The sequence below is a fragment of the Aspergillus fumigatus genome, chromosome 6 (assembly GCF_000002655.1).
Source record: "Aspergillus fumigatus Af293 chromosome 6, whole genome shotgun sequence".
Lineage (NCBI taxonomy): Eukaryota > Fungi > Ascomycota > Eurotiomycetes > Eurotiales > Aspergillaceae > Aspergillus > Aspergillus fumigatus.
The window spans coordinates 2,223,275-2,249,336 of NC_007199.1; the positions used below are offsets into that span (position 1 = coordinate 2,223,275).

General features: G+C 47.5%; 9 protein-coding genes across 9 annotated transcripts; 6 read left to right on the plus strand and 3 right to left on the minus strand.

Annotated features, from left to right (window-relative positions):
- The first annotated feature begins 787 nt into the window (after nt 1–787).
- Nucleotides 788–3,709, plus strand: AFUA_6G09317 (LysM peptidoglycan-binding domain-containing protein). Its single transcript, XM_001481414.2, has 7 exons — nt 788–1,474; nt 1,527–1,789; nt 1,854–1,961; nt 2,028–2,187; nt 2,250–2,354; nt 2,420–2,761; nt 2,830–3,709. Exons 1-7 carry the CDS (start codon nt 1,191–1,193, stop codon nt 3,395–3,397), a joined length of 1,830 nt encoding a protein of 609 aa, XP_001481464.2. The 5' UTR covers nt 788–1,190; the 3' UTR covers nt 3,398–3,709.
- Nucleotides 3,710–4,448: 739 nt separating this feature from the next.
- Nucleotides 4,449–6,163, plus strand: AFUA_6G09330 (uncharacterized protein; the record flags this gene model as incomplete). The annotated part of the gene is made up of 3 exons (XM_077805044.1): nt 4,449–4,908; nt 5,136–5,549; nt 5,631–6,163. The coding sequence occupies 3 exons, from the start codon at nt 4,449–4,451 to the stop codon at nt 6,161–6,163; spliced, it is 1,407 nt and encodes a 468-aa protein (XP_077661177.1).
- A 4,056-nt stretch (nt 6,164–10,219) lies between these two features.
- Nucleotides 10,220–10,662, plus strand: AFUA_6G09335 (SRF-type transcription factor family protein; the record flags this gene model as incomplete). The annotated part of the gene is made up of 2 exons (XM_745728.1): nt 10,220–10,438; nt 10,489–10,662. The coding sequence occupies 2 exons, from the start codon at nt 10,220–10,222 to the stop codon at nt 10,660–10,662; spliced, it is 393 nt and encodes a 130-aa protein (XP_750821.1).
- A 401-nt stretch (nt 10,663–11,063) lies between these two features.
- On the plus strand, nt 11,064–12,026 carry AFUA_6G09340 (uncharacterized protein; the record flags this gene model as incomplete). Its single annotated transcript, XM_745729.2, is given in 2 exon segments — nt 11,064–11,570; nt 11,584–12,026. The coding sequence occupies 2 exon segments, from the start codon at nt 11,064–11,066 to the stop codon at nt 11,749–11,751; spliced, it is 675 nt and encodes a 224-aa protein (XP_750822.1). The 3' UTR covers nt 11,752–12,026.
- A 3-nt stretch (nt 12,027–12,029) lies between these two features.
- On the minus strand, nt 12,030–12,889 carry AFUA_6G09350 (putative C6 finger domain protein; the record flags this gene model as incomplete). Its single annotated transcript, XM_745730.2, has 4 exons — nt 12,030–12,350; nt 12,408–12,508; nt 12,567–12,761; nt 12,841–12,889. 4 exons carry the CDS (start codon nt 12,887–12,889, stop codon nt 12,288–12,290), a joined length of 408 nt encoding a protein of 135 aa, XP_750823.2. The 3' UTR covers nt 12,030–12,287.
- Nucleotides 12,890–14,607: 1,718 nt separating this feature from the next.
- Nucleotides 14,608–14,869, plus strand: AFUA_6G09353 (uncharacterized protein; the record flags this gene model as incomplete). Its single annotated transcript, XM_745731.1, has 2 exons — nt 14,608–14,638; nt 14,709–14,869. 2 exons carry the CDS (start codon nt 14,608–14,610, stop codon nt 14,867–14,869), a joined length of 192 nt encoding a protein of 63 aa, XP_750824.1.
- A 1,072-nt stretch (nt 14,870–15,941) lies between these two features.
- On the minus strand, nt 15,942–16,407 carry AFUA_6G09356 (uncharacterized protein; the record flags this gene model as incomplete). Its single annotated transcript, XM_745732.1, has 2 exons — nt 15,942–16,037; nt 16,192–16,407. The coding sequence occupies 2 exons, from the start codon at nt 16,405–16,407 to the stop codon at nt 15,942–15,944; spliced, it is 312 nt and encodes a 103-aa protein (XP_750825.1).
- Nucleotides 16,408–17,258: 851 nt separating this feature from the next.
- AFUA_6G09360 (putative proline-glycine rich protein) lies at nt 17,259–18,999 on the minus strand (the record flags this gene model as incomplete). The annotated part of the gene is made up of 2 exons (XM_745733.2): nt 17,259–18,297; nt 18,957–18,999. 2 exons carry the CDS (start codon nt 18,997–18,999, stop codon nt 17,693–17,695), a joined length of 648 nt encoding a protein of 215 aa, XP_750826.1. The 3' UTR covers nt 17,259–17,692.
- A 3,275-nt stretch (nt 19,000–22,274) lies between these two features.
- Nucleotides 22,275–23,847, plus strand: AFUA_6G09370 (BRcat and Rcat domain-containing protein; the record flags this gene model as incomplete). Its single annotated transcript, XM_745734.1, has 2 exons — nt 22,275–23,275; nt 23,364–23,847. The coding sequence occupies 2 exons, from the start codon at nt 22,275–22,277 to the stop codon at nt 23,845–23,847; spliced, it is 1,485 nt and encodes a 494-aa protein (XP_750827.1).
- Between the last annotated feature and the right edge of the window lie 2,215 nt (nt 23,848–26,062).

Below are 26,062 nucleotides of genomic sequence, written 5' to 3' on the forward strand. Positions count from 1 at the left end.
TCTGAGTGGGGGTACGACACGAGCATCCGCCGGACATGGTGCCTCGGTGGAGCGGAAGGAGGAGGAAGAAGGCCTAGAGAATAGCAGGCCCACACGGAGCAAATAGAATGACGTACGTACCTGGAGCAGGGACGGCGTGATTCATGGGGCACAAGAGGTCGAAAATGCAGCTGGGATGACCTGCTAACAAATTTCATCTACGAATGGCGTAACGACCGGCCCGCGTATACCTAAAAGGGTAAACGTACCCCAACGAGGCCGCGTTGTGGAGCTGTACTCATAGTATACTAACAGGTTGGTGAGACCGGCACGCCAGGCCGTGTTGGTATGAGTTCTCCTTCCAGTTTAAGTAAAAGATCAAGTGTAGTCCCTAGGGTCGTGGCAGTCTTAGCGGTTTCACGGCAGAAAATACCGATTTTTAACCACTAAAATTAGTATACCACCAATGTAGCAAATTAGGAAGCTTCAGGACCTAGGTACCTACCTCGGCAGTCTACCAGATCACCTGCAGATTGCAAGCTAATCATCACAAAGCCTTTAAGAAAAAGTTATGATGGGGCCTCGGATTAAGGCCACTACAATTCCCTAAGTCCTACGGACTTCTCCGTAGAACTACTAAAAGTAGTACATAGTAGACTTTCCGGCAGGATCCACAATCCGAATTCCGACATGAATACCTTGTCACTTCGGTAAAATAGATGATCCCCTGTTGGTAGATTGTAGAGCAATGAAGTAACCGTTTGCTAGGTAAAGCATTCTGTAGACGAAAACGTAATTCATGTGAGTGCTTGAGGATTCAAGGACAGATTTAGACATTTTCATATTGTTTCTTTGCGCCGAATCCCATCATGTGATCGATGTACCGGCTTGACGAAGTGCCGACGCTGCCGAGTAATACCCTAGTTAAAGGCTTAAGATTTCAACAAATACGACCCACTATGCACATGATAAATACATTATCCGGCATTACTTCAAAATTCGACGATGTATTTTGAGAGCCATGTTAAAAGACAAAAGCGGAGGAGATTGATTGGCTGTCCAGTCTTCTGACTCCCGATGCCATGCATCAATCGGTGGTATTGGTTAACTGTCGATTTCGCCAGCACTAGTAAAGTTCCTGAATCGCTAGTAATTTGTACGGCCAATTAAAAGTCAACGCAGCTCCGATTCTGCTGCTTTATTCTCTGTTTATGAGGCTTATCCGCCTCCTATTGTCTGTCGAACTGGAAGAGAGCCGTTTTCATACCCTCATGATGCCCACCACTAAGTCAATATTGGGTTTATCTCTCGCCGTCGCAAGTAAAGCCTATGCGGCAACTACCCTGTTCAACGGCCTTCAGTCTGCCATCTTCCCGACCACGACCTCAGCGGAATGTCTTGCAAGCTTTAACACCTCCCTTCAATGCGATCCTCTGGTTTCCCGTCTGTACATGCAAACAGATTGGGTAGGGTGGAATGCAACAAACCTGACAGCGTTTGTCTCACCAGATAATTGAAGATTGAGTGCAGCTGCTGATACTATGCAGTCTTTGCACGCCGGAATGCCATCAATCCTTGACCAGTCTGAAAGAAATCGTGACATCCAACTGCGCGGACTTATCAATTCCCCTGGGCGGCTCCAGAATGGATGCGGAAAAAATAGTTGACTTCTACGAGTACAAATACAATCTTACATGCTTGGCCGACGGCTCCTCCTGGTGTTTGCTTGAGCAGGATAAATGGTTCGTCGAATATCTCCCGACGGTCACTTGGCCACAATACACGGACAAGTGGTATCCAGATTGGATAAGTCAGTTCCTTTTCTAGAACTCCAGCTTGGCGGAGAATACGATTACACTGACAACGGCACACAGATGATCCTCTTAATGGGACCAACGCTGTAGATGAAAATGGAACTGTGCTTCTCCCTTATGACACTGTTCCGCCGCCTCAACCAACGTTCAATTCCGGGAGGAAGGCTGGTGAGCTATTTGGCCTTTTCCGTTACATTTGATCTGGATGATAAATAACTGAGTGCGCTTTCCCAGCCCTTGACTACCGATATATTGGCAAACCGCCCGCTGAGGGCACGTTGAATTCTAGCTTGGGATTAGAGTACGACGAATATCCTCTTGAAATCCAGTGCTCGCCTTGTTTCCTGCAGCGATTCAAACTAGGGTTCATGTCCAGATGGGGCGAGACATATAAGTAACGTACTCTTCCATCATTCAACTGCAAGTATCAGAGGATTGACTGTCTCTGCAAAATAGCGAAGTGAAAGCCCAGGCATGGGCAAATATCCAAAAGAACTGTGGCTTCCAAGAAGATCTCTACGTTTTCCCTGTCCTCGATCAATCAGGACCTCCCCGAGCAAAGTAAGAGATCCCCTAGAGTGCTTACATTTGATGAAGTGGTATCTAACCTGAACATGTGCATCAAGTCGCGCTGAGCTACAATGGACTGGTCCTAGTAAATGTGCCCGTACAGTGACTCTAGATGCACTATGGGTGAACTGTAGTACATTCTCTGTGGAACATCAGGTAGCCACGGCTTCCCTGCGCGACCTCAACCGAGGCATCAATTGCAGGCGCATGGATAATGGAACATATTGTCTTCCTGAACCCTGCGACGTTGCGAAAATCTGGGTTGATGGTGGAATTTGGGGGACAGAGCTCATCAAGCCCGATGGCCCCTATTCCAATATATCATATATACAGTTCATGAGATGGAATGCAGCAGCGTTACATGAACCAGTGTTCCCAGGAGATACTATTTGCATCGGGTATGCTCATAAGATCCTCTGTCCCTCTCTTACCTGGCCTAGTGACATGCTGACAGAATGACCCGTAGCCCCCCTGGAGGTGCATATGCTCCTCCTGCTGCACCTATACCAGTTTCGCCCAATGCTACCTTCACCACCACAGCAGTTCCAGCAATGGGGACGCCTCCCGGAACCGTCTCTAACTGTGGCCTGTACTATGATACAGTGACCGGCGACGACTGTAATATGATTGCGATGAAATACTCCATCACATTCAGCCAACTCCGCCTGATGAATCCCCAGATCAATGCGGACTGTACTAATCTATGGGCAAACACGTCCTACTGCGTAGCATTAGTCAGTGGCACCACTGTGACAACTACCGCCTCTTCCTCGGCCACTCCAACCCGCTCGTCAAGCAGCGGCTCGACGAGCCCCTCGCCCACCAGCTCGACAGTGGCGCCACCAGCGCCAACACAGCCTGGGGCCACTTCCTCCTGCTATGAGTGGTATGTTGCAGTGCCTGGAGATGATTGCTCTAAGATTGATACCCAATATGGTATCACGTTCGCACAGCTGAGAGCGTGGAACCCATACTTGGACAGTACCTGCAGCAACCTCTGGTCGGACTACGCTTATTGCGTGAAGGGAGCGTAAGCAAAGACATGGTCGAGTTCGTTGAGATGGCCCGATTAAGATCTCTGAAAGAAAAGGAAGGCATAACGTAGTTTTGACTCATAGACGAAATGCATTTGGTCAGCTTTTCCCTATCAGCTGTGTTGGGCAACACAGGAACCCTTGTAATATGAATATCCTATCCGTTCCATTACGCCTTCCAAGCTAGCCAGGCACTTCCTATGCTTGCTACCAGCTTTACTCTGGATAAATTACATAAAAATATGTGCATAAAACATGCCAAGGCCTGACAGTTCATGGAATAGTAGAATGGTATGATACATTACGTAACCGACCCCTAGTTACATTGCGGCTTAGTCGATTAGTATTTATTGTTATATACAGTGGGGTGCAAAAAGTATTCGACCACCCCTACCTTACCGCCTAGTATTCTGCCAGCAGAATACTACCAAACGCGTAGATATCCATTATCCATTACCTAGATATCAACAACGGTACAACCAAAATGGGCCGTAAAGGCAAAGAATTGAGCCCTCAATTACACTCATAAATCTGCGAGTTAAAGAGCATTGGATGGAGCTATTCTAAGATTAGAGCTAAGCATCCTGAGGTGCCTCTTTCAACTATTAAATCAACTGTTTTGAATGAACGAAAACGCGTTGATAATCAATCAAAACCACGTTCTGGACGACCTCGCCAGGTTACTGAGGTGCAGAGGGATCATCTCTATGATCTAAGTCAGTCTTCTCCTCATCTAAAGATGCAAGATCTTCTTACTGAGGTAGATGGTGCTGTGAAAAAGAGGGCATTACAATATCTTCTTCGTGAACTTGGTCTTCGCAAATGGAGACAGCTTCATCGACCAGCTCTTACTGGAGAGCAAGCCTTAGCTCGTCTTAACTGGGCAAATCAATATCAACATTTTACACTGGAAGATTGGGCACGTGTTAAATGGAGCGACGAGTGCTTAGTTGAGAGAGGTGTTGGTATCCGATGGACATTCTGTTGACCAAGAGATCAACTCCGTGAGCATGATGTCTGCACTCGACGAACAGGGAAAGGTGTTAGACAGATGTTTTGGGCAGGCTTTGGTGAAGAGATACGTACAGGCCTAGTCCCTCTATATGGTGATCCAGAAGCTCCACGAGGGGGGGTATCAGGCCGGGTTATAAGAGATCTCTATCAAGCACAGCTTCCTGAGCTTACTGAGCCTGGTGATATCTTCATGCAGGATAATGCTAGAGTCCATACTGCAAGGATTGTGAGAGAGGTGCTTAATTCCCTACAGATTGAAGTTATGATTTGGCCTCCATACTCCCCTGATCTCAATCCAGTTGAGAACCTCTGGTCGCTTATGAAGGAGAAGATCTATATGCTATATCCAGAACTGGAAGATGCACCTGATACTGAGGAAACACGTCAATTACTTATCCTTGCAGCTAAGGAGGCATGGCAAGCTATAGATACTAGTATTCTTCAAAAGCTATCAAGGACCATGCCTAACCGGGTGAAGGCAGTTATCGAGGCAAATGGTTGGTATACAAAATATTAGAATGGAATCAATCTCCTTCCTAATTAGGTTTAGCTCGAGGTAGGCGGTAAGGTAAGGTGGTCGAATACTTTTTGCACCCCACTGTACAAGTTTTAAATACACCAGCGCAGAACTCCTAGGCAATATCTTCCCGGCCTGTTTTTGCTCCTGCTATCTCCAACTTCCACCACAATACCACTTTACTCACTCTAATGATTATGGGTACAGTTCGCGAAAAACACAAGTGTATCATCAATGGATTCAGCCATCTTTTTACTCTATTTATCAAAGCCCATTATATCGCCCCTACTGATGTCCTGTATCCCCCCCATGACGCTGATGTTGGACGCCTTCAGAGACTTGGGTTCGAACCTGAAGTGATTGATCTCGTCCAACTCCTGCCAGCGATTAGAAACGAAGCAGTCTGGAGTTACAACGACGAAGGAATAGAAATGATCCCTCGTGCCAAGCTCGTTAATTATCTGAAACAGTCAGAAACATCTAATGCTAATGACATGTTGGAGACCCTGCGCTGGGTCGACCATACGGATAAGGATGCACAAGGTCTCTTTCCGCCATCCATCCTTCGATTGACATTCCCTGCCTTTTATGGAGTAAATGTGTTGTATGATGTCCACGACCGTAAGTTATTTCTCTGCCTCAATGTTTACTTTATTTTCCATCAGCCGAAGAAGCCGAAGCTCTAGCTGACGTCTGCACCAGAGGCTATAATGGAATGGTGCGACCTGAACCAAAAGCAATGGCAAGACTGCCCCCGCCAGACATGTGAAGACTTCTTCTCAAAGGTCCTCAAGAAATTCCAGGATCTTGAGTATGTCCCTTATTTTGATCCGGATGACGGAGCGGAAGTTCCCAAACGTAAAATTGAGGAAAATCCCATTCTGTTCCAGAATATCTTCCCTGGCGGAATTCGCCTTCCGACTGATCCCCAGGCTGCTGTTCAATGCGAGGAAAGGGAAGTCGGCCAGGATAGCATACGTGGTGACCTTAATCAATGGAGGGCTTTACAGAAGCTTTATCGCGATGCGGGCTGGGCGGACGAATTCGACGGAGAGCTTTTCGACAATAGACGCAGGGATTTGTTGCGTGTGATGAAGGATCTCCAGGGCCAATCCAGGAGATGGAACAGGATTCCAGAGGATAGTAAAACGGAGGAGATGCGAATCGCTGAGCGGGCGTTTCGTCAGCGTCGGGAGGAATTTTGGGCTGAAAGTGCCGGGGAGTACTATCTTTGAATTTCCAGCGTGTAGTGTGATTTCATATCCCAATTGCTTACAAACCATGGCCATCAAGATATCTCCGTTTGTCTGCCATAATGCTCCGTGATATACACATGATAAAAATTCCAAGCCCATCCATCCAGCTATATCCACTTATTCCAGCCGATCATATTCGTCTATTTCAGTAATATTTACCTCGGAGCCAGTCAAACGCTTGCCTTCCCCGTCCGATGGAATAGCTCACTGGAGTACCATCAATATCTCTAAAGCAGCTGGGAATTAATAATTCTAATTGTGCTGAGATCACTCACTCTTCGCACTAGAAGGATCCTAGATCCAACTTATGATCGCACTATCGTAATGTCATATGTCTGTAGCATTTCGTACAAGGGCTCGAGAAGATGCAATGGAGAGGGTGGTAATGACAGCTCCGTGAGATAAGCCGCCCGTGTGATTCAGTCTCAGATGGGAATGGATTGAGAGAATAGCATTGGTTTGGTAACTTTCGGGAATGGTATGATGGGTATGAGTCTCATCTGCGAGAGGGGACAAGAGAAAGGCCAAATACCTAGGTAGATATACGCAGGAAATCCAGCGCTATTGTGTCAGCTTGTTAAAGATTCCCAGCAAGAAGCGTTTCTATTCCTCGCAGGTCGTTCACTTCGGAGACATCGGAAGAACCTAGTACTAATCCGCTCAACACACGAGCATATCAGGTAAGATTTGGACTGACACAGACCATGAGCTCCTCGGCCAATGTAACAGCGCAAAGTATGGAAACCAACTCGTTGTCGGTCGAAGGGAGAACCTGCTGCTTTGGTTTCCCAGTTACGACCACGCTGAGGATGTAGCTCATCCTGGCCTTTCGTCCCTTGAATATTCGCGCTTCGATATATAGCACTGTACCAGCAGCGATGTCCCGGCCCTGCCCCAGAGCACCTTGGCCGCCTCAGGTGAAGCTTTTCATCGGCCAGTGTGAGCCCAAGAAGCTAAGGATTTAGTACCGTAATGGGCACCAGGCGCCTATTGTCGAGGAAATCCGATCTTCTGTTGGAAACATAGTGCAGTGTCTTGAATCAGAGTGTCTTGAAATGAACAACTTGAGAATTCAGTTTCTCTACAACATTCATATGACTAGCCTCCAGCTCTAACTGTACATGTTCCATCGCGTGTTACCTGATAGCAAGCCGCAATTGGAGTTCACATCTTTCTCAATATCCAAGCCCAAAGAAAGCAAATTAAAATCTTATGGGTGCGCGAGGGGAGATGGGCCGATTCAAGACTTGTGGGCCCAGTCCAACTGCTGTTGGAAACAATTGGATTCGTTCAAATCACAGGCCAGAGCTGGGAAGGGGAGATCTTGATGCCCCTCAACAAAAAGACCCGAAATAAAATATTGGTTGAACACACTCGAACCGCAACGACCCACATGGCTTCACAGTGAGTGACTCATTGGTCCCACTCCTTCAGGGTCAAAGCCATCGCCCACTTTCGGGGAGAACTTTTCCTTTCTCCGTAAAATTATTTCTCTTTTAAAGAAACAAAAGGACAAGGTCCAGGCGATCCGACATGATTGCCACGCCACTTTCGGCGCGCCTTCCACAACTGAACTCAACTGTGTTGACGGTAGCATACATTGCCTCGTCCGGTTTACAATAAGGCCATCTTGGACTTGTAGATTGTAAATGCTTCTAATTAATCGCACGACCAAGTGGAGGTTCAGCGGTTACTCTGGGATTTGAGCAGTACCCAGTTGAAGATTGTTGGCTAGCAATCCATGGGTGACATAAAGACCAAGGCAATAAGCCCACTAGGTAAATGATCCAATATAGACCACGATTGAGAGACCGAAATCCGGAAAAGACAACAAGCCGACGGTTCCAAGCCGTATCGGCCCATGGGACATTACCGCAGAAAAGCCAGCGCCCACAAGCAGGAGCATTCATGCCAAAGCTCCCTGCCCATAGACGGAAATCTAGTGACTTTGATCCCTGTCCTTAGAGCAGTCGTCCGCAATCCTGGCCGGACCATGGGCCGCGGACCGTGAGCCAGCTAGGCCTACAGACAGCCAACTGGCGTCCCAAACGGTTTGCTGCCTACGTGGGCTTCTGATCTGAAGCTTATGGACCACTATGGACACAGGACCCACGACAATGGTCTAAAACACTCTGATTGCTCTACACTTAAGGTTCAATATCCCGTGCAATAGACGCCATTGTTTCTTCATTCATCGCGAGCTCCCCATCGATTTCATGAAAATCGTATTGGTCTCGTTACCGCATCAGGACTGGTCATGGCCACTCACTATTGGGTGAGGATGTGTCTGGGGAAGGCGAAGAACGCTTAGCGCAGTACTACCGTCCACAAAACAGGCATGGTGCCTGCCAAGCATCTGCGCAACAATAATTAACCGTAGAGCACCCAGCAAAAGGGCGATTTACGGAGTAGAAATTCTGGGCCGATATGCACACCTCTCATTTCCAAATTCGGTACGAGGCAGATGTTCTAGAACGTGCTCATCCCGATGAGTTGTTTCACGTTATTGGATACCTCTTATCTGGCATTCTCTCTCGATAGGATCCTCACGTGCCTGATTTTATCTTAAGAGGATTCTCTTAAGAAGGTATTCCTCTTGTTGGATGCCTTCTGAGCCAAGCTTCCCATGTCAAATCCCTTCATATTAAACCATAGCCATGAATATTTTTTCATGAATAACTTTATGTGGCATAGCACATAGCAAGGCCCAGATATTCCATAAATCAACATAAGAAATGCTTCTCCGGTGGTCGACTGCTCTGAGAGGTTTCGCTCATGGTGCCATAACTCACATTTGTACAAGCCTCTTAAGTTGAGCCATATATTCGTATATCATACCTAGAAAAGACATCATGTTCTCTTGAATGACATAGAACGGTGGCGCTTGGTAGGGACCTGGCTCGGATCTGCCTGGTCTAATACGAACAGGGCAGCCATTAATTTCCAACAGCTAGTTCATAAAATGTTTAGCTCAAGCCAAGGGGAGAGGATGCTTTTTTGGGGAGCGGGCAGGGGAAAGCTCCCTGGGAAATACCAAGGTGATCAACCGGTTTCAAAGATTGCGCAAAGTGTTGGTGAGCGCTCAAGTTTGAGCTGCTAGACACGTACTCGCCCCGCTCAATACGCTGTACCGCCAGTAACATTCCTCGTCATAGACCACTCAATTCTCCAGGCCCACCCAATTGCAAGTTGATCACTTCGTTGCATCTTTTTGAATACTCGGTATGATCACAGTGCCCTTAGCCTCTAAAACCAGGTCTTTCGGATCTTGCTGAAAGTGATGAATATATTGTGCCTCAACACCTATCCACCCCTCAAAAGTGTGCTCAACCATTAAGTATGGATCGGTCTTCCCGTTCGAATGTATTATTTTTGGAGAGCAGAAATAGTGGAACCAAGGTTTTCTATCCCTCATGTGACTCAGCCACAGCCGAGGCAGTTCCCTGGAATTATTTATACAGCCGCTCCTATTGGCTCAAGTTTACTGCCAATGAGAACGCAAGAATCGCAATCATTTCAAGTTTTGTGAATTATGACTATTGGCTTTTTTGGGAAACCGGTACGGGCCGAAGGAAGGCATAACCTCCATGGTTGGGATAACCCCTGAGAGTAAAACCTTTTTCAATAATCCAATCAAACCTGAAACAATGAAGGAGTTGAATGACAATGGACCATCGTTTCACATCTGGCCAGTCATATTTGTCCACGTATCATACCATCACCAGTCGTGAACCCTCATCACCAGTCGTGCATCCTCATCACCGCTTTGCTGACAAAAATGGTGATGCCAAGTCCACACAACCAGAGCAAACATGAACAAAACCTGAAAGAGGAATAGCGGCAATCCGAGCTTGGAGATTAATCCTGAATAGCTCAACTATTGTACTGACTTTTTCCAGAAGGGTGAACCCTCATCACCACCTGTCAGCACAGGTGGTGATGAGCAACTTGGTTAAAGAGCACAAGGGCAGCCATACTCAGCATGGCCATTTTCTCTCGTGATATGTTGCTGCTCTCAGGAGAAAAGTATAGATAATGGCGGCAAAGAAAGGGACGCTCGGGAAGAGGAAGAAAAATACATCGCGAGCAAAAAGCCAACAGCGAACCCGACGAAGAGACTGTCTGTTTCGGAAGGCATTTGAGTACTGCTGTGAGTGCGATGCGGACATCTCTTTGATGATCCGACTGAAGCATAACGGTCAAACATTTGTGTTCAACTCGGATAGCCGCTGGCCTGTTGCGCAAGGAGACATCGTAGGTGTCTACCATTAAATTAAAGAAGACAGCTCTTAACCATATATCAGTTCTTGCAGTATCCAAAACCGAAGACTATAACCTGGCAAGATCTCGCAGCAAGATATACAACGGAACGAACGAACTCAAGCAGCGCAAATGATCAAGCCAAGAGTGGGACCAGACCTTCTATTTCGCCGAAAGGGGACCAACCTTCTATTTCGCCGAAAGGGGACCAAACTTGAATGCGATGATAGATTGTTCATATAAGGACGGAAGGCCCTCAATCGGCATGCAGACGTTCATAAAATTTTCGTGTTTCTTTGATCGCTGGGCAGCTGGGTTGGAGGGTCACGATGTTTATACATATCACTGCAGGTTGCCTTGATGCTTTGCCTGACAACTAGGCCTGTGAAATCCATTGATGAAATTGCTATGGGGGTCATTTCGAGGAGAACCTGTTTGGGGATGGTGAGAAAGTCCTGTGTTGGCTGACAAAGGGATAATGGTACTGATTGAGGTCATTAAAGGACTTACGACAGGACTTTGTATCATTAGTCATATCCTGAGTAGAATATCTTGGACAAATCAAAAAGCTGGCCCAGGTCCCGGTACCACCTTTTCTCCGGTAGGGTATAGCAAGATAATGCGGACTCCAGATATCAGAAATGATACTATTTTGAGTGCAAGTGCACTAGGGAGTGTAAATGCACTAGGGAGTGTAAGTGCACCAGGAAGTGCAAGTGCACCAGGGAGTGTAAATGCACTAGAGAGTGCAAGTGCACTAGGGAGTGCAAGTGCACTAGAGAGTGTAAGTGCACCAGGGAGTGTAAATGCACTAGGGAGTGTAAGTGCACTAGGGAGTGTAAATGCACTAGGGAGTGCAAGTGCACTAGGGAGTGTAAGTGCACCAGGAAGTGCAAGTGCACTAGGGAGTGCAAGTGCACCAGGGAGTGTAAATGCACTAGGGAGTGTAAATGCACTAGGGAGTGTAAGTGCACTAGGGAGTGTAAATGCACTAGAGAGTGTAAATGCACTAGGGAGTGTAAATGCACTAGGGAGTGCAAGTGCACTAGAGAGTGTAAGTGCACTAGGGAGTGTAAGTGCACCAGGGAGTGTAAATGCACTAGGGAGTGTAAGTGCACTAGAGAGTGTAAGTGCACCAGGGTCCTGGTGTGGTCGCACTTCTTGGTGTGGTCGCACTTCTTGGTTTGTCCACACTTCTTGGTGTGGTCGCACTTCTTGGTGTGTTTGCACTCCCTGGTGTGTTCGCACTTCCTGGTGTTGAATATCCCGGTCGTTACAACAGCATGACATGGATTGGATTTCCATAGATATACGAGACTACCAACCTGTCTGTGCCAAAAAATATTAATCACCAATCTCTACTCTTTCAATTTTTCCCTTTAACATGGGAAGTGTGGCCGCACAGGGGAGCAACTGGAATGTGTCTGCACTAACGGTTGCGACTGCAATGTATTATGCAAGTACACAATTCCTACGCCTTATAGAAAGTTCTGGAACATAGCTATTCCAGGCCTCCATAAAACTATTGGCGCCTTTGGGAAATCATCTAACTGCAGTTGTACTGTTCTAATATAGGCGGGGCGGCGACGGAGTGAATTAAAGGCGCTCATCCTGGGCGCTCCGATTGATTTGTAAAGGGCTATACTGGATGGCTCCCTATGTAATAGAAAATTTGAAGTCATATATTGGTATCTGAAATATAGCAGTTATCGCGTGGTGCCGTCTGGACAATGTGCACGAGAGCCACATTATACGTGAGCCTATGCCGCCTATGCTAAACGGACTTATACCTGTTTTTTTGTTACCGCTTGGGCGTTCCATATTAATGTTGATTCACCCGCTCTCAGGCCATCGCTTTTCCCCGCTCCAAGTTACCTCGCGTGTCCAGAAACGAGGATGGGTTGAACTATGGATAGTATTAGCCAGGGATTATTGCATACGATGATTGCAGGGATATGCCTACCCGATTGAGAACCCTATCGGTCACCTCTCGGTCATGAACATCTACGTTAAATCGTAACCGCCGCAGCAACTGGTCGTACACATCAATCTGTTCTTCAAGTTCTACAACGCGTCTGCATATTGTTACTCAAGGGGCCTACAGCCGGGTTGAAGAACCTACCTTTTGATTCTGTCTTCCTTCCCCTCGGCATACTCGCAAGCGGCTTCGAAAAGGACACATTGATGACATGGTTGGTGGCCGTCACATTTGGCCTTTTTTTGTCTGCATCCCAGGCATGCTCTCTTAGCACGGCGGACTGCGTTCCGTGACTGGGAGCGCGCAATCCGAGGAATAGCAACCTTGGAATTTGTAGGACTAACAAGCGAGTCAAATTGCATGTCTGTTCGAGTGGATGATGATGCATTCCTAAATTGTTCCTCTAGCTTGAGCATACCTCTGTAGGATACTGAAGGGAAAGTCGATTTCAAAGGCTCTTTCTCCATTGTCAGGGCAGGCTGGAAGTAAAATTAGTGGAACGGTAAACGGTTATGCTACTATGTCGAGTTTGAGTAAATATTGACGACTTGTTTCGTGTTTCTGTTTTCCAGTACAACCACTGGTTCCCCACAGCGTTCACGTGGATACGCTGCGGTGACAGTGAGCCAGTAAGATGGTATAGTCACGTGATGCTTGGCGAACTGTCCCGTGAGCACTGGACTTCGGTGTTGGTGAGGATGAGAGCGCAAACTTGTCTAAGCAAAGGACCTACTCAAGATGGTATGCAGATCAGCATGGCTCCGCAAATTCAATCACCAGACGATAGTTCATTACCGGCTAATCGCGATGAATGGAAAGCTCTTGCAACATCAGCGGCACTTTCAGAGAAGATTTTCATCCTTACACCAGTACCTACCATTATCCTTGATTCGTCTCTCCGCATATGCGAGGTGTCCGATAGTCACCTTTCTCTTACAAATTCAACCAGGGAAGATTTTGTTGGTTGCAGTATATTCGACGTTCCACTGTCCACAATACCCATCTCCAGTCTTCCCGTTCTCCTGGGAGCCATACGGATCGCCGTCTCTACGAAGGCTGTGCAAATAATCGGTCAACCGTTAGGAAGCCCGTCCCTGACAATGACACCCATTTTTGCTGCATCCAGTTTTACGTACCTCGTCATCGAAGTCATTCGGCAGTAAGCAGAGAACGCCCCCGAGCGTGGGCAGGCTTCTTAACAGATAAAGCTTTGTTTGCTTGGTAGCTATACTTTCGGGATACACATTGGAGGGCGGTGATGAAGCGCATGAGTACAGGAGGTGGACAAAAATGGTTGGCCAGATGTGAAACGATGGCTTATTGCCGACAGTTAGCCGTCTTCCGTCCCCGATAGGCACAACCACGATGTTTGGATCATATCTGTCAGGAGCGCCGGATCTGGCATAAATAGTCCCACATCACAAGGTCAACCGCCCTATTCCCTCCGACCCTCCACATGTTAAGAACCCAAGCCTATGCCCCTCCTCAACCTAGAAACTTAGGCAAATCTCCAGACAAGGCTTCAGACTTTCCTGAGTGTGTGCCTGGCCACGTCCGTCCTAGCAGTTACCAATCACGCTGAGAATCTAGCGCATCAGGCCTCTCTGCCTCATCATAGATTCACCCTCGACTGTCTCTCGTCTTCAAAGCGACTTTTCATTGGCCAATGTACCCGTGGAGATAGCCTGAGACGACCCGCTGACCAACAGATGCAGCGGTCTTATGCTCATCGAGAGTACCCTCAAGATCGACACCTGGTGAACCTGTGCCCTCGGAAAGGTTGGTGTAATGGGACGATTGGGGTGGAGCGTCTGTCTTTGTTCGATGCTGGATTATGACGAGGTATTTAGTAGTAATCGGCCTTTGCTGCGTGAACCACGTCGGCAAACGGCTTGATCTGCATGGTCTGGCACTGCCCAGCGGCAAATCGAAAGACATGATTTGGCAAAAAGCCTTTCGCCCCGCATTCAGTTGCATCCTCGTTTCTGATCTATAATATCGGGGCGGCCTACTTTGGCTCGCGCCTTATCCATCAAAGATCCGAGGCGACTATCACTATCTACTCTCTTCGCATCAACCTCAACACATCCACCAAACTCTCCATCTCCCCATAGTCATTCAACAGTCTGGATCCTCCACTTCTTCTCTTCTGTGGCTATCTGCAGCTTGATTCAACTGATTCAATATGGATTTGGGCCCGTATCTCGCGTGTGATGGTGTGAACTACGAATGTACTATTTGTGATCGATATTTCTGCTCTGAATTTGCACTTTACACCCATTGCAGGCAGACATCACGACATCAATGGTGTGAAAGGTGTCTCCGGGCCTTCGTTTCGGCTCAAGCGAAGAACACGCATCTTCGAAAGTCCAGCAGACATAATGTCTGTTCGACCTGTCCTCAACTACAAGACTTTGCTACCGGCGAAGAGCTTCAAGACCACTTAGTGAAGTCTCATCACTTTTGCCCACAGTGCAATGTCTATTATAATTCTGTTGAGCAACTGCAAGAACACGACATTACCCAGCACCACCTGTGCGTCAAATGTGGTGACTACTTTGCGAACAAGAACAATTTGCAAATGGTAGTACGCCAGCTAGTGTTGAAAATTTTAATATGTCCATTGCTAACAGTACCGTTTCTTCAGCATCAACAGAAACATCAACCTCGAAACCTGGAATGCTACGGTTGTTACCAAAACTTTAAATCATTTTCCGGAATGTTAATCCATCTGGAGTCTGGAAGTTGCGCGTCGGATACTACCGAGGAGGACATTAATGATATAGCCCATGATTGTTACCAGAGCCGGAAGTATATAAATGATGATCTTAAGCATGGAGGGTGGCTCTACAGATGCCCCAGCTGCGAAATGAAGTTCCCAAAGCTTTCTGCACTTTACCAACATGCAGAGGATGTCCCACCATGCTCCTCTCCTCTAAATGGACACGGTTGTCTGGCTAAGCTGGAACGATTTGTTGCTCGCAGGTTACAGTAGCTTTACGGCTTCCTCTTGATTTATTTTCTTTATAATGTTAGACAAGAAGGTCTTTCGGTTGCTATCTTCAATATTCTGAACGATATAATATCATTTCCAAGTCACGGGAGTCCGACCAAGAAGATCACGTGGGCTAATGGCTCTGATTTGACAGCGGGACTGCTGTCAAACCAGGACTGCTGTCAAATCAGGACTGCTGTCAAAGCGGGACTGCTGTCAAAGCGGGACTGCTGTCAAATCCGGACTGAGGTCAAATCAGGACTGCTGTCAAATCAGGACTGCTGTCAAATCCGGACTGCTGTCAAATCAGGACTGCTGTCAAATCAGGACTGCTGTCAAAGCGGGACTGCTGTCAAAGCGGGACTGCTGTCCGATTTAACGGCTACCTAATAGATCCCAAAATGTTTTTAGAAGACACTATAATCTTCATCTTAGTTGGCGATATCTTGGCAATCTCGACAAAGCCACTAAAACCATATATACATCATGTAGTGAGCGCCTCCATTACGCTCGATACGTTGTGTTCAAGCTTCGTAGGCAGCAGCCAACTCTTGCCACGTTATCCTTAAAGGTACAGGATAGTGTAAAGTCTTGTGACGGTTAGTGTAGTCCAAAATTTCCTAAAAGAAAAAGGATAAATAAAAAAAAATAATAATAATAAATAAATAAAGGTAAAAAAAAAAAAAAAAATTAAAAAAATAAACAAAAAGTAAAAATAAAAATAAAAAATAATATAAAAATGAAGTTGAAAAAAAGAAAGGGAAAAAGCCATACCAAGCCTTCCTCCGAAGGGAACCATCTGTTATCCGAGTTGAATATGTATATCTGACCGTTGTCTTTCAACCGAACCACGAGCGAGACGTCCGCATTGCACTCCTGGCAGTATTCAAACGCCTTGCGGAACAAGGTATCTCCTCGTCGTTTGTGTTGTTGATGTTTTGCCTTTGGCTTATTGGACTGTCGATGACGGATCTTTCTAGGCTTGGCCATCCCCAGAAGTTTTCAGCGACAATAACAGGTAACAGGATAGAATGAGAGCGAATACTCCGGGCACAAAGCTTTGGAAGTTCAGGCCTTTATATATTCCTATGCTCACCCTCCCCGCGCGATCGAAGTCTAAGAAAGGAAATGCAAGACTCGTCTGAAACACAAAATGCATTCGAAAATAATCCCTATACCTTGTTTAGGTTAGGCGGCGATTGCCCACAGGAAATCTGGGGTGAGCGGGTGATCAGCGGGTGATCAGGGATGATCGGGATGAGCTTAATTCTATCTCTCTACCATTGACTGAACCATCGTTTTTGACAACTCCGGACATCATCAACTTACGTCAGAGGCTAGAGAAATCAACAGTCACGTGCACGGGGATATCGGGAATTGGTAGGTAGATGATGTCCTAGGACAGCGAGGGAACTAGGATTTTAAACAGAAACTAATAATCATTAGAAATGGATAATAAAATCTATTATAATAATTGCGAACAATAACCCTATGCTAAGATTTGATTTAGAATTATTAAAATCTTAAACAGGAACCGGCTTAATTATATCTTTCTTGAGTATTAAATTAAATTAAAAAATTGTGTATCAACGAGGAGCACTTCTATTGGAAATGATGTTTCTTCAGTGTTTGGCCAGCTGATGGGTAATCATTGGTTACGATCTCCGATTTTTCTTGAGCCTTCGCCTCACCATTAGCAATTTCTGTTTCAGGTTAGATCTTCGGTGTGCTGCGACAACCAGGGGCCTGGGCACAATGGCAGCAAATTAGACATAAACCCAGGCAGCAGCCTTCAACTCGCTTGCTTTTGCTCAATTGTTTTGCTGAACCTCCCATATTCACCAGGCTCCAAGTCCTCGCACGTGCCTCGCCTCGGTGGCAAGAGTGTTTGCTTTAGTCTGAGTCTATTAACCGACTTTTTTCCGGCTCTGTTTGTTTCCCAACAACTCTTAGTTTGTCGTCTCCTTTACCATGAGAGAGCCAGAGTTAGGATTCGGAGGGTGCTCTGAGTTAAGTAGGATATTTCTGTTTAAAATGATGCAAGAAGCACCTGAGGCACCCAGCGCGTTATTAAGGGAGTATACTATCCCTTTTGGGATGATGGACCTGCCAAGCCTCCTCCAATATCGTTGGGTTACAAAAGTAGAAGGGATCTTCAAAGTCTGGGTGATCAAAGCGAGCCTTGTGGGTGACCACTTTGCTTCACCTGCTCTTTTGTTCTGTGTTGTAGTTTGGCAAGAGGCTCATTCAGACGGCTGCCGCTGCTTTCTCAAACTTACTTAGCCAAGCCTCTAAAAAATTTTGTGGGAGTCTCTTCGGAAAATGAAGTGGAAAGAATTTGCAAATGCAGGGCGATAACGGTGGGGCTGAAGGTCCACCGACGCCGATAAAGTCGGCTGCGAAAGGCGCGCCGAAAATGGCGTGGCACCCATATCAAACGGGCCCGGACCATCTGGAGGCGAGCACCTATGAGCCTCTCCTCCCAATAACAAGTATCTTCCCAGGGATGATTGACTCCAGCTGGACACCCCGGTCCGCACGTAGCTTCAGTTCCACGTGGGGTCTTCACTCCGTAGGGAGCATCGACTCCAGCTGGATACACCGGTCCGCACGTAGCATCTGTTCCACGCGGGGTCCTCACTCCGTAGGGAGCATCGAATCCAGCTGGATGCCTAGGTCCGCACGTAGCTTCTCTTCCACGCGGGGTCCTCACTCCGTAGGGAGCATCGAATCCAGCTGGATGCCTAGGTCCGCACGTAGCTTCTGTTCCACGTGGGGTCCTCACTCCGTAGGGAGCATCGAGTCCAGCTGGATGCCTAGGTCCGCACGTTACTTCTTTTCCACGCGGGATCCTCACTCCGAAGCAAGCATCAATTCCAGCTGGATACACAGGTTCGCACGGCATTGCTATTGCAAGAGGAAGTCTCTCCCTGTAAGTCTCTCTCACCTTCCAGACAAACAATTTATCCCGTGCTACTTCAGCGAAGAATATGTGCATTCAAATATACCATTCGACAGTGAGGATTCAATGGTGAGCGAGCCCTGATGGATTCAGATAGTAGAGACCTACTCCCTAGTAGGAACCGACTGCAGAGTAGGAATCAACTACGGAGTGGGAGCCCACTTGAGTGTAATGGCTAGGACTATGAGTAGGGATCGTCTGGAGGGCCGAATATAGTAAGGATCGACTATTAGTTGATGTGGCACCAAACTGTATCGCAATGATGAATGCCACAGGTACTGAGTCAGCCTCATGATATTAACCAAGTAGCTATTGCTTTGCTAATCTGTTCGCTAGCCAAGAACTCAACTGCAGTACACTTAGGGGTGGCATACGCGGCAACGGCTCTACCTTTGCTCTTAGAGTGCCAAGCCCTATGGATATATAAAAGAGACTACTGTGCTACCTCTCATGGTCAAGAAGATCTAGGAGTGGTTAAAAGGATGGAACCCGATTCTGACGAACTACTCGATCTGTTTACTCCTCGGTAAATGGATCCTTATCTAGTGGCGCAGGTTTGATTTGGCGATGCTGAAACATCGACTTGGAAAAGCCGGCTGCGATTCCCAACAATGCAGCATCTGTGATTTGCTAAACCAGTCGTGTTCACTATATGCAGCCCAGCTAATCTCCCATAGTGATCGCCCCAGGAGCTGAGTGCTCAAGGCAGGTCTCCTAAACTGTTGCCTGCGCCGAGTTGCCTGTATCCATATCCGTTTGTTGGAACCATGGGCATAATTGAGCGATAATATTCCGCTGTCAGCGTAGGCAAGCAGTGGTCAGCAAACTTCCATCCTGGCTAACAGACATATCTAATCTGGATACTCAAACCAACACATTGAATTGAAAAACAGTGAGCCTCAGTGGAGTTCTGCGGGATCGTTCCAGCGTAAGGGATAGTTGACCAGGTTCTGGAGGCCGGGTCGTCGGGCGTAGGCAGTAAATGCAGATACAAGATGAACCTGTATTTCCTTTCGTATATGCCCCAATGCTTGCGACTGTTGAAAGAAAGTTGCAGCACCCCCATCGACATCATCGAATTGAATCGCTTCTACTAGCGGATGGCTAGCTAAATAGAGCAGCACATCTGCAGATTTATATGAGCTGCAGTGCCGGATTGCTATCGAACGTAGGTTAGGTGGCAAAGAAGCTTGCATAGTTATGGTGTTACAGTCCACGCCCAGCCTTTGAAGTGAATAAAAGTCTGCGAAGGATCCAAACTTGGGAGTCTCATCGTATCGCATGCGGTAGTCATGATCTTGCATGACGAGTTCTCCAAGGTGATCTTTGTGAAGAAGCAGAGCTTCATATATATCTTGAGCATTGAGGGGTGCGCGGCCTAAAAAAGCCTCTTGGCCAAAAAGAGGACGAAGATAATGGAAGCGCAATAGACGCTTGCAGCTCCTGATCACCGCACACATAGCTTGTGAACCAAGGTCACATCCCTCAAGCAAGATATGCTCAATAGGGAGGCTGGATACTGGTAGCTGTAGTGTCGATGGGCCGCATGAATGATACCTTAGTGTTAGCCGAGATAACTGTGGAAAATGATGGATGATTTCCCATATCTCAGGCCCATAATTCACACAGCGAAAGTCTCGCAGCTGTTGGAGAGGAAGACCACCCAGAGCGAGCTGTCTCTTCAGCAGGGGCAACAAATCCGGGCGTCCGGGTATTGCGAATTGTTGTATGTTTGGAGCCTGAGAGAGCAGTAGGCCAATCGATCCTTGTACGGCTGCATTGTCATTGTGGTTATCAGTCTCATTGATAAGGACTGATTTGACATGGCGACCAAGGGCATCATCTCTTGTGATTATCTCCAAGAACAGTTGAAATCTTCTCCAAGTTTGCTTCGGGTTGCTGCTCCCTTTGAACGAAGCATAGAATAGAGGAAGGCATGCTTTATAGACCTGCTTAGAGACAAGACAGGTAGATATAAGTTCTGAGGGAGGCAGGTCCTGAAAGATAATCGTCAGGATTTCAGGTGGTAGGTCACTTAAAACTGCCATTGGAAAACGTAAGTCGACTTGTTTCAACTCATAGCTGTAGGGAGTTGTACAGTCTTGCCAGCCGTGGGGGTTCGTCCATTTATTATTCAAAGGCAAGGCTGATGGCAAGGACGCCGTGGTCCCCGCATGTTGCAGCACAGCCACACTACTGGCATCCGCCAATCGGGATAGGTCCATGTGGCTTAACTGTTCTCGTTTTTGATTCTCTGACGACTATTTTAGCATAGGTCGTTCCTTTTCTTTCCCTCCCTTCCCTGTGCAGCTTCATACATGTCCGCACCAGTGCATTAGAACTTGAGTTAGGCACGACGCGTTCTTAGATACACCACTATACACATGCGCCTAGAGCCAGATGGAATATGTATTTACAACATGCACTTGTCCACTGTTAGACTCTTTCGTGAGTATTTTAGTTTGGTCCAAATTTTTGTAGGCTGCGCTTTGCCCTTGTACCAGCCATTGTAGATTTGTTTGCTTTCACAAGACTTTCCAGGTCACGTGCATCCGGCGCATACTGTGTTGATATTATACTGCTAACCAACTTCGGGTGGATTCGGTTTGGTTACCCTTTTTTGGTAATCGGCATACCTCTGTATCCACCTGATCAAGCAGAGTGGCCTCCCGTCTGTGATACCAACTAGCGTACTAATCTACTCTGCGACGACCCGGAAAACGAATACTAATTGACAAAATAACCCTTCCGGAAAAGGGAGCGAAGGGTTCTGGATACCCAAGTACAGGTGTTAGCGCCCCAGGGCTGGTCAAGTTCACTATTGATTGGGTGAGAAAGTGGCTGTGGAAGCCGACGAGAGACCAGCGCCAGAACCTCCCGTCCCTGCTAGTACGGACGTCCTCAGGCTCACGACCAGTAAGGTCTGCCGACTTCTCCTGATCTCCGCCTCAGGTGCGAGGTCAGAAACGGACAAATGCTCAGGGTCTGAACACCTGGAGGGTCGGAGCGACTAGGGCGGACGGCTACGGACTTAGGGTCAGATGCTGATGACCCGGGCAGCAAGACGGGGTACGTAGGCGCTGTGATATACGACCAGAAACACGCGGCCTAGCGCTTCCGACCTATACGATCGAAAGATCGCGGTCGTACGACCGGCACAGACAGAGGACCGCCAACTGGCGTCCGTATGAGGTGCAAGACCATTGTGGACGCCGGACTACATTGTTAGGACCCCCCTGGCCTACAGACCCCCCATTATTTTGCTGGGCCATTTACAAGATTTCATCTTCGATGATTTGCCCATCATTGCCAATGTTCTCGAGCAGACTCGCCACTGAAGCGACAAGATGCCGCGCCACGCTTAGGTCCCTCCCGAAAACCATGAAGATTGTGAAGCACCATCGGTGATCGCCGCGCGAACGCACTCGGCGACGGCTACCTTCCGTAGCGCCCTATCATTGAAGCGCGCATTCTTGCGCTGGATTCGGTCTTGCGCATAGTGGTCCGCGGTGATTCGTGTACAGTCACTGTTTGGATAACATAGAGTCTGGAGTTTTCTTTCAAGCGCCAGTTATCAAAGTACTTTTAGGTTTGTTTATTGATTGACCACCAATAGCATCCGATTTCACAGAAGCGACACGATGGCGGTCTGACTGACAGATTCGCATGCAACTACAAATTTACTCCCCGCTTGAGCAAGGGATCCCATAATTGCTGCTTTTCGGTGCCAGGTCGTACAAGATACAGAGAGGCATGTGTACCATACACGCACCAAGATTTCAACCTGGGTTGTAGTTGTGGCCCCCTTCTTTGACAACACATCCCTAGATTAGTTCTCAACGCTTTCTCTTAGCTTACCAGACATAATACCTTGTATCTTATTCAGTCAGCTACGATGGCCTTTGTACTAGCACCAGAAATAGACCAGCCTACAGCTGACCTGCTAATTCAACTACAGCTGCAAGATGCCAGCCTTTATTTTAAATCCTCCAAAGGAAAATCACGCGATCCCACTGACGAAGAGCTGGCGTTTCAGCTACAAAATGAGGAGTTAGAAATTATTTCTCAGTTGCTCGCGGATAGACGAATGGCTACAAGTTTCGCAGCTGCAGTACAAGCTGACGGATGCATCGTGGCTGTGAACCAGGTGGAAGAAGAGAACGCATGTAAAGACCGCGATATCGCTCGTCAGTGGACGGAGGATGGTCGTCTTGAGTCTTCAGCTGATTTCGAATCAACACCAGCGACTTTGGATGATGAAACTCTGGCTAAACTCCAAATCTTATATGTGTCAGGCATGGAGGGATACCACATCATGGGGGTCATGGGCACAGGCGATTCCGAAACTGAGCAAGCCGAGTCGTCTGCTTGGGCAGCTCGACAAACCAGTCAATCACTATCGCCAATGCGTCGATGTGTAGCCTGTCGAGAGCAAACAGAGTTTGTCAACGTGGCGCGTGCTCCTTGTCAGCATGAGTATTGTCGTCCCTGTTTGGAGGACCTTTTCAAAGCTTCATTAACAGATGAATCCCTGTTCCCTCCGCGATGCTGCCGACAACCCATAAATATGAACATAGCTCGTATATTTCTCAAGTCCGATCTAATAGAGCAGTACGAGAAAAAGAAGATTAAGTTCAAAACTCCAAACAGAACGTACTGCTACTATTCTGAATGTGGTGCGTTCATCAACACATCCCACATTAATGGTGAAGTAGCCACATGCCCCAGTTGCGGGCACACGACTTATACGAACTGCAAAGGGCGGGCACATATAGGAGACTGTCCAAACGACACAGCCATGCAACAGCTGTTAGCAACCGCAGAAGAAAACGGATGGCAACGCTGCTATTCATGCTGGAGAATAGTGGAACTGGATCATGGTTGTAATCATATGACGTTCGTGACCTCTCCAACCTCCCCCTTGCCCTCTAAGCTGCCCTTTCTGTACCTCTCATGGGCCTAATACTAACAAAAAACATAATAGCTGTCACTGTGGTGCTCAATTTTGTTACAACTGCAGAGCGCAGTGGAAGAATTACAGGTGTGAGCAATGGGATGAGCGTCGTCTTCTTGCGCGTGCCTTTCAATTAATTGATCGAGAAGAAGACCAGCCTCTCGCTGCCAACCCTCCACCAGATATCGATGAGCCTCAGCTGGAGGGTCACCTTGCTCCAGATGATAAGTCTCATTTAGGAAGTCAGGAAGCGCAACCAGAGCAGGCAGACAAAGAGTCGAACGGCGCTCCAGAAGCTTCAGCATCCCCTTGTTTTCAGACACCACGAGATATTTTGGTTGCGAGAACCATTCAGGAGCTCAGAGAGAATCATGAGTGCGTGCATGATAGATGGAAGTATATTCCAGGGGCCCATCAATGCGAGGAGTGTTCCTATTATCTGCGGGAATATATATTCGAATGTCGTCAATGCAGGATTCAAGCTTGCAACCGGTGCAGAAGGAATAGGCTTTAGTCAAAGTGAATGCAGATTTTTTAGTAACTCATTCTTCGATATGTGTGGGATCATAGGACAATTCGCTCTCTTGGCTTTTCGTGGTTTGATTTTGTCCGCGTGGAAGCTTCGACAATTTGACTGCTCCGCCAGGGGTTGTTGTATGACCAGCATAGTAGCTATCAAATCGGTTCAGTTCTATATACAACAGAAAAATACCCTTTCGTGTTATTCCTTGTCGGCAAGGCTAGAAAAAGAATGGGATTTCGCATTGTGAATGGGTAGATGAGCCACTCTGTATTATGAGTGGGCGCCTAAAGGTAAATAACACTTGCGACTTACGGCTCGTGCTAACCACCTGCCCGCCAAGCGGATATTTCTCGTTAGCAATATTTTTCCTAGCAAAGCTAGGGATGGGACGGCGAATGAATACAACTGAACTGAACTGAATTTAGGCGGTCAGGCGTGCATCCTGCGGCTTAACCCGCTAGTCCTAAAATATGCATTGGAAGGAGATTCAATAAGCTGATGAAAATCTCCTGACCATGAGATCCCTCAGGGCCAAACTATCGTGAAATCTCAAATGGCGCAATTACCGGACCCCATGAGCGGCCGTGGAGTACAGGTCCGGGTCAGCAAATGCTTTCAAAGGCATCACAGGCCAGCCAATCGTCTTAATTTCCAGATCGGTCTGCCACATATTTTGGATCCTGTCATGAATGAATTGGTCTTTCGGATAGCCGAGACATCTCCAGAGTTTCGTCCGTAAAATGAACCAGACAGAATCGTAGTCGTTAAAGCCAAGTTCGGGCACCTCTTCATCAGAACTCACATTTACCTCGTCTCCCGATCCCTCACTTGAATAGTCATCTGACATATACCGGGAATAAACGTCCGCTGTACATGGCATGCCTCTGATCTTAGGGAATATCCTGCGCCACTCCCTTGCAATGCTACGGATTTTGTCACATTGCATCATGCGCCGTGGGTTTCGGAAATATATCCCTGCCAAATGCATGCTCTCAAGGTGCCTGAGTGTAGATGTTTTGGTCATCAGAGAGAGAGAGAGGAGTAACTGAGTCTGAGGGAGCTCAAGCACTGTCAGTTGCGGGCAGTGACGTGCGAGATCTTGAAGTATTGCGCCGTCCATCTGGCACTCTAGGGCAAGGGCGAGGAATTCTAGGCGAGGCAGAGCACGCAACAGTCTTGAAAGGAGGGAGTTCGCTGCCCCAGGGTCCACCCTTAAACCTAGGGGCCACACACTGAACTTTTGTAGAAGTGGGCATCCGTCCGCGATATTGAGCAGCAGTTCTACGTCGTCCAGCTCATTCAAAACGAGGTCGACGACTCGTAGATTTCGGCATTTCGCAACATTCTCAATCGCACTTTGGTTGATAGTGGGGCTCCCGGATGCAAGCTTTCGCAGGCTGAGGATCTGAAGCTCCGTGAGCTTTGGCAATTGCTCCAGCCAATGCTGGTCTCCCTCTTGAAGGTATAACGCCTTCACTCTCGGCCATATATCTCCCTGTTCCTCTCTTGCTGGCGTTTTGGATCCTAAATTGAGACCACAACAGGGAATATTCAGCGCCAATGCCCTAAGGCTTAGTTGTCGCCGAAGGTACGGCAGGAGCTGTGTAGCAACGGGTTCAGCATTGTCGGACTCAATGTGGAAAAATTCTAAATCACAACTTTTAAGCAATTCGCAAAGCTCATCAATTCCGAGGTAACTGTCTGATTTGTAAATGGTGAGAGCTTTGAGGTTTGAGAACTTGTCCTATTTAGGTCAGCATTGCTTGAAAGCAAAGGGAAACAACAATTTGAGGACTCACGGTAGGGGTGGTCAGTTCCCGGGAATAGCTATAGCTAGCCATCAGGAGCTTACAGTAGTAGTTATCAATAGCCAAAAATTCAACCGTTGGAGTGAGTAGGAGATCGGAAAGCTGTGACCAATCTTGATCCATGATCTGAAAAGGAATTGAAAGACTTGCTAGACCACTTCCTCGCGGTCGCAGGAGGTGCTCAGCATATTCGCGATGGCGCATCGCGCGACATTTCTCGACACATGCAAGCCGAGTATCCGGCTGTGCAGCCTCATCAATTGCCGGTGACTCTGGACAGAGGAGAAGATGTCTCACAAAGCTCATATTTCGGACAAAGCGCTTCCTTGACGCCACAAAGAGGCAATTAAGTGATCCAATGTCAGGTGTGCGGAATTGCATGTCGTTCAGGGAGCCCC